A 6,628-nucleotide genomic window follows, 5' to 3' on the forward strand; every position below is an offset into this window, starting at 1 on the left:
GATTGGCACAGGGCAGAGCAGAGTTTAGGGCTGTTGTACATAGGGTCGTTATGAGTCGCAAGCGACTCGACGGCACATCACAACAACAACAACCTTTGGGTTAGCAGCTCAACTCCTTACTATTAAGCAATCAAGTAAGCATTATTCATAAAAACTCAGAAGCCAGGAAGGGGCAAGCAAGGAGAATGGAAATGAGGAGCCCAGGGAGTAAATATGGACAATGTTATTAAATTGTTGGGATCAATCAATGTCAAGAAATAAAATGTGTATAAATTGTTGAGTGCAAAACTAATTTGCTCTACAAATTTTCACCCTAACCACAATAAACATTAAATGTGTTTTTCTTTAGTAATAAATGTAAACTATTTGAAAATGTTTGTATGTTTTTTTTATAGGCAGTCATAAGGTTCGTGGGGTTGTTCATAGGGTCTCTCTGAGTTGTGCTCTACTCAATGGCAATCAACAACAACATAGGTTATTCAGTACTCATCTCAAATGCTACAACTCAAAGGCACCAATTCTTCTTCTGTCATATTTATTCATTGGACGACTCTCAGATGCATAGTAAGTGGTTGAAAAAATCGTGGCATGAATCAGGCACATCTTTGGTATTCAAACTGACAACATTGATCCTTAGTATTTAGAGAGATCCCTGAAAGCAGACTTCCCCAACGCAGTATTTTCCTGATCTTCTGACTTCTGGTACCATGGATGTAAATCGTAGATCCAAACAATATAACATTGTTGGCAATTTAAATCTTTTCTCCATCTATCCTGATAAATCAGTCCAGTGGTGAGGATTTTTGTCTTCTTGATGTTGAGATGCAAACCATATTGAAGATCGTCATCTTTGATCTATGCAGTAAGAGTTCCAAGTACTATTCACTTTCACCACAAGGCTGTGCCATCTGCACAGAGATTGCTGATGAGTCTTCCTCCAGCTGTGATGTCATTACTCTTTATACAGTTCAGGTTCACAAATTATTTGCTCGATAAACAGATTTAATAGATATGAAGAAATGATACAATCCTGTTGTACACCTTTCCTGATTTTGAATGTTCCCCTTGTTCTGTTCAGACAACAGCTTCTTAGTCTAGGTATAGATTTGAAGTTAGAAATGAAGCATTTTTGTACTCCCATTCTTCTTAATATTAGCCATAGTTTGGTTTGTTATGATCCACACAGCTTCAGAGTAGTTAATAAAACAAATAGACAAATAGACATTCTCAGATATTTTCTGCTTTCAGCCAATAGCCATCTGACAAGAGCAATGATATCCCTGATACCATGTCCTCTTCCAAACCCAGTCTGAATTTTTGGCCTTTCTCTTGTCAATGAACACTTCTAGCTATTTGGATGATCTTCAACAATATTTTATTTGCATGTGATGTTAACAATTGTTTACTGTCGAGTCAGAACCAACCCATAGCTTTCTTCTGGCAGGTTTTCAGAGGCAATTTACAGGAAGAGATTAACCATCCTTCTGTCATGGAGCTGCTGGTGGATTTGAACAACATGCCCTTGGGATGCAGTGCAGATTCTTGGCACGAGGGCACTAGAGCTTGGTACAGTGATTCTGTGTATTCCTTCCATCTTTTTTTAAAATTTCTGAATCATTTAAAATTTTCCCAAAACATCTCTCAGATTTGCTTTTCAATTCTTTCAATTTAAGAAATCATGAGCAAGTTCTTCCCATTTTATTCTCCAACTCCAGCCCTCTGAAAATTCCATTGTAATACTTTTTCCTCTCTTTATGCTGCTCTTTGAAATCTTCTGCCCATTTTTTTTAAATTTTGGCATTTACCCCCTTTGTTTTGACTTCCTGATGTTCTAGTACAATTTTCAGACTGTTTTCTGACATCTATTTTGGTCTTCCTCCTCTCTTGATGCCATTCCATAACTTATTTAGTCTTCCATCACTAGTGTTTAAATGCCTCAATCTTATTATGGAGCTTTTAAAATTCTGGTATGGTAGACTTAAAGTTATATTTTGGTTTTTGTGTGTTAGTTTTAATTTTCTTTAACTTCAATTTGACCTTGCACATGAGCAATTAATGACCTTTTCCAACATCAGCACCTAGCCTGGTTTTGATTGCTGATATTGAGCTTCTGCAAAAAGTCTTTCCACAGCTATATTCAATATGATTTTTGTGAATCCCAATAGGTGAATTACACACTACAGGATATACTAATTTTCCTAAAGAAAGGAAGACATAACGGCCAATACTAGACAAGAATATGCTTCAGGCCCAATAATTTGACATTTTTCTACATGATCTCTGTGTTACATGGCATTAACTTTCATTTTCTGTTGCTTCCATGATGTTATTTGGATTGTCCTGTATCTGCATTCATTTTATAGTTGTTTATCTCAAGATCTACATAAATCCAGTTGAATTTCAAATATTTAAAGCTACAAATGTGTTTCTATTCCAAAGCAGGGTGGTGGGTTTTTTGTTTTGTTTTGTTTTTCCCTGACAAATGGCAAAGAAGCATACATAACTATTTAACTTTATCTTTTAGAATATAATTATTAAGGACATAAAGTTATTTGCCTCATTCACTTTATTTCTCTGTGCTTTTTAATTATTGTATACTGGAAAAGTTTATAGTTAAAACTTTTCAATCACATTTAATGTTATCACTTGGATATACTAAAGACATTTTATCAACATTCAACACATATTGCTAGAACAAAGGATGGAATGAGTGAAATAAAGTAAAAGGGAGGGGGAGAAGAAAAGGATAGTAGGGAAGGAAGGAAGGAAGGAGGGAGGGAAGGGAGGAGGGAGGAAGGAAGTTAGGAAATTAGGAAAAAGGAAGGAAGGAAAAGAAGAAAAGAAACAAAGGAGAAATAAGAAAGAGAAATGAGAGATAAAACAAAGCAAACACTTCCATAACTATTGTTATGTGCCGTTGAGTCGCCTGTGACTCATAGCAACAACAGCTCTGAACCCTGCTCTATCCTGAGCCAACCTCAGGTCTCCAATACACCTACCCCCTTTATTCCAGTCACTTCACTGAGTCAACTCATCTCATCTAGGCTCTTCCCCTCCTGCACTGTCCCTCCACCCATCCAAGCATTATGTCTCTTCCCAAGGACTGGTCCCTCCTTGCAATATGCCCAAAGTATGTCAGACAGCGCTTCAGAATCCTTGCTTCCAAGGAGCAACCTGGTTTCATCCTCTCCAGAATAAACCTGTTTGTTCTCTCAATAGTTCACAGTATATTCAATACTCTTCTACAGCACCACAGCTCAAAGACATCAATTCTCCTCTTTCCTTAGTCATTGTCCAGCTTTCTGATGCATAGCATGTAGTTGTGAAGACCATGGCCTGGATCAGGCACAGCTTAGTAACTACTTATGTAAAGTTATTTAGAAATGTATTTTAAATACACTTCTGTAAGTTGTAAATGTGTGTAAGTTCAAATATACAAGTAAGACTACTTTAAGGTCAAATTAACTTACCAAGAACTCTTATTGCTAAGGTGTAGATACCAAGAGCAAAAGATTTTAGTTGTGGCTTAATGCACCTAAAACAACAAAAACATTGTTATAGAAAAATATGTAGAAAATTCAAACAATATAGGAATGATAATATCTTTAATATACATGAAATTATATTGCTAATTAAGTAATATTTATGGAGAATTGTGTTAGGCATAGGGAATGCAAATTATGTAAAATCCAGGCTCCATCCTACTAAGGCTTCAAAGAGTTTACTATAGTTAACATTCTACAAGAAAATTCACCATTATATGTCATATTTGAATGTCTGGTATTGTAAAATCATAGTGTAATTAGGAAAATTATAAATATTCACAGGAAAAAGAAATCTTAAGACTTGCTAGAATTGGAGGCAATAATAAAGACTTACTATTACATACTTGGGTTTTATAGGTTTTAGTCTCTAAAAGCAAACAGCCCAACTGAGGGAAATAATTGTGGAATGCCAAGTTTTTGTGCTGACTAGAAGGGTCTTGATTAATGAACTACGTGCAAGCACTTTGGATATAATATGAACAAGATTAAATTATTGTTGTGGGTATGTACCATTGAGTTGGAACTGACTCATAGGTGACCGCCAACAGGTTTTCAGAGGCAGTAGATCTTATGGAAGGGGATTTTCCATTTTTTTCCTGCAGAGCAGCTGGTGGATTTGAACTGTGTGCCTTTGGGATTGCAGTGTATCATAGTTCATATAACTTTACCTGATTGGTTTGAATTAAAATACTAATAATAATGATGATACAGAATGATTAGAGCATTAACTATGGTACAGATTACTTAAGTCTTGCATTTAATATGTGCTTTAAAAGTAGCAAAATTTTAGCTTTTCCCATTTAGTCTAAGGAAGTTCTGATATTAAACTACATGAGAATATACATTTGTGAGACTGGTGGTAAGGATGTTGTCACTTGCAACTCCTAGCGACCCTATGTACAACAACTCTGACCTGTGCTCTATCTACTGAGTCAATCCATCTCATCTGGGGTCTCCCTTTTATGCACTATCTACTCTTCTAAGAAAGATTTTCTTCTCCAAGGCAACATGTCTAAAGTATGTGAGATGGAGCTCCAATATACTTGCCTCCAAGGAGAAGCTTGGTTTCACCCTCTCTAGGACTCTTACCAGTCCATGATATGTTCAATACTCTTCCCCAGCACACAACTAAAAGGCATCAATTCTACTGCTATCATCGCTAGTCACTGTCCAGCTCCCTGATGCATAGCAAGTAATTGTGAAGACCATGGCTTGGATCAGCCACACCTAAGTCTCTAGGCTGACAAACATTGGTTCTCAGTACTCTGGAGAGGTCTCTGACAGCAGATGTTCCCAACGCAATTTGTCTTTTGGTTTTTCCTGGCTGCTGGTACCAGGAATCAAGCAAGCTGAAGCTATTAACAAATTCAATATCTTCTCTGTCTATCATGAGGTTGCCAATTGGCCCAGTGATGAGAATCTTTGTTTTCTTGATGTTGAGCTTCAATCCATATTGAAGGATGCAGTGTTTGACCTTCTGCAGCAAATACTTCAGGTCCTCCTCAGTTTCAGCAAGCAAAGTTGTGTCATCTGCCTATCGCAGTTTATTGATGAGTTTTCTTCCAATCCTGATATCACATTCCTTCTCTTAAAATCCTGTCTAATTGATGATCTGTTCCACATATAGATTGAAAAGGTATGAAAATAGCTGGCATCCCTGGCATAAATCTTTCTTGATTTTGAACCATGCAGTGTTTCCTTGCTCTGTTCTGATGACTGCCTCCCTGTCCAAGTAAGGTTTCACATAAGCACAATCAACTGCTCTGAGACTCCTATTCTTCTCAAGGTTAGCCACAACTTGTTGTGATCCACACAGTCAAATGCCGTTGTATTTGATTCTTTGTTTCAATGAAACACAAATAGATAAAACACAAACAGGCATTCCTCTGGTACTCTCTACTTTCAGTTAAAATCCATCTGACATTCGCTAAAATGTCCCCATTGCCATGGGCTCTTCTAAATGCAGCTTGAACATCTGCAGTTCTCTGTTGATGTGCTGTTTCAGTCTTTTTTTTTTTATAATCGTCAGCAATATCTTGCTTGCATGTGATATTAATGATACTGTTTAATAATTTTCACACTCTGTAGGATCAGTTTTTGGAAATTGGAATAAATATGGATCTCTTCAAGTTGGTTGGTCAGGTGGTTGTCCTTCAGACTTTCTGCTCAGCTCAGGTGACTACTGTCAAGTATAAGAAGGTATAGAATAAAGAAACAAACGACGACCTACAATGAATAACATTGGTCTAGGAACCTCAGAGAAGTGCTGTCTCCTCCTTCGAAACTCATGCTTCTATTTGCAAACGCAAACATCTCAGGTTTTCCCTAAGCTTTTTTTTTATAATAAAACATTTACAGAAATTAGATGTCCTAGTCGGTTTATCTTTACTAACCATTTTCTGTGGTACATAATATGGAAACTATAAATGAATATAATATTTTTATTAATCTCATTAATCCTTGTACATGGTAACTGATTTATAAATCACCCAATCTATCTCATAAAAGGTTGGTTTCCAATAATATTTTACCTTTTTTAATTTTTTTATATTATTCAATCATTCAGGGTATTATGATTAGTTGTGAAATACTAATGTTTGAAAAGATAATTTAGCCAGAAAAACATATTTTAGGGAATTCCGGCTATAAAATTAGTATTTCAAAATTTTAATTTATATGCATTTATTTAAGGAACACTGGTGCTATGGGGTGTAATGTATCAAGTTGATAAACTGGAGAGTCAGAAGGTTGAACCCACCAGTTTTTTCACAGGAGTAAGATAGGCAGCCTTTCAAGCGAAAATTGACTTCAGAAACCTGATGGGGGATCCTTATGCATTAGAACATACTCCATGGTAATGGGTTTTGGTCTAGTTGGCATACTATATTTATAACCCCTACAGAACCACCGCCGTTTTTCTGTGTACCAAGAAGCTGCGCACTGGAGAAAGTCACCTTGGATAATAGCAAAGAGGCATCTTTCAGGTACCCAGGAAAAATTGGCTGGAGAAGTGCTCCTGGGCGGAAGGGAAGACGGGAAGCTGCGCACTGCGGCCCTCGGGCCAGAAAGGAAAACATAATCTA

At 36.8% G+C, this 6,628-nt stretch overlaps 1 protein-coding gene across 2 annotated transcripts in view; it reads right to left on the minus strand.

Annotated features, from left to right (window-relative positions):
* Positions 1 to 6,628, minus strand: part of SLCO1C1 (solute carrier organic anion transporter family, member 1C1) — a 116,669-nt gene that overhangs the window by 7,442 nt on the left and 102,599 nt on the right. For both annotated transcript variants that reach the window (XM_006889063.1, XM_006889064.1), the window contains one exon: positions 3,471 to 3,535. In XM_006889063.1, the coding sequence (XP_006889125.1) occupies positions 3,471 to 3,535 (65 nt within the window). The remainder of the gene's footprint in view (positions 1 to 3,470; positions 3,536 to 6,628) is intronic.

Source organism: Elephantulus edwardii, unplaced genomic scaffold (assembly GCF_000299155.1).
Source record: "Elephantulus edwardii isolate Elephantulus edwardi_28Jun2011 unplaced genomic scaffold, EleEdw1.0 scaffold00075, whole genome shotgun sequence".
NCBI classification, from domain to species: domain Eukaryota; kingdom Metazoa; phylum Chordata; class Mammalia; order Macroscelidea; family Macroscelididae; genus Elephantulus; species Elephantulus edwardii.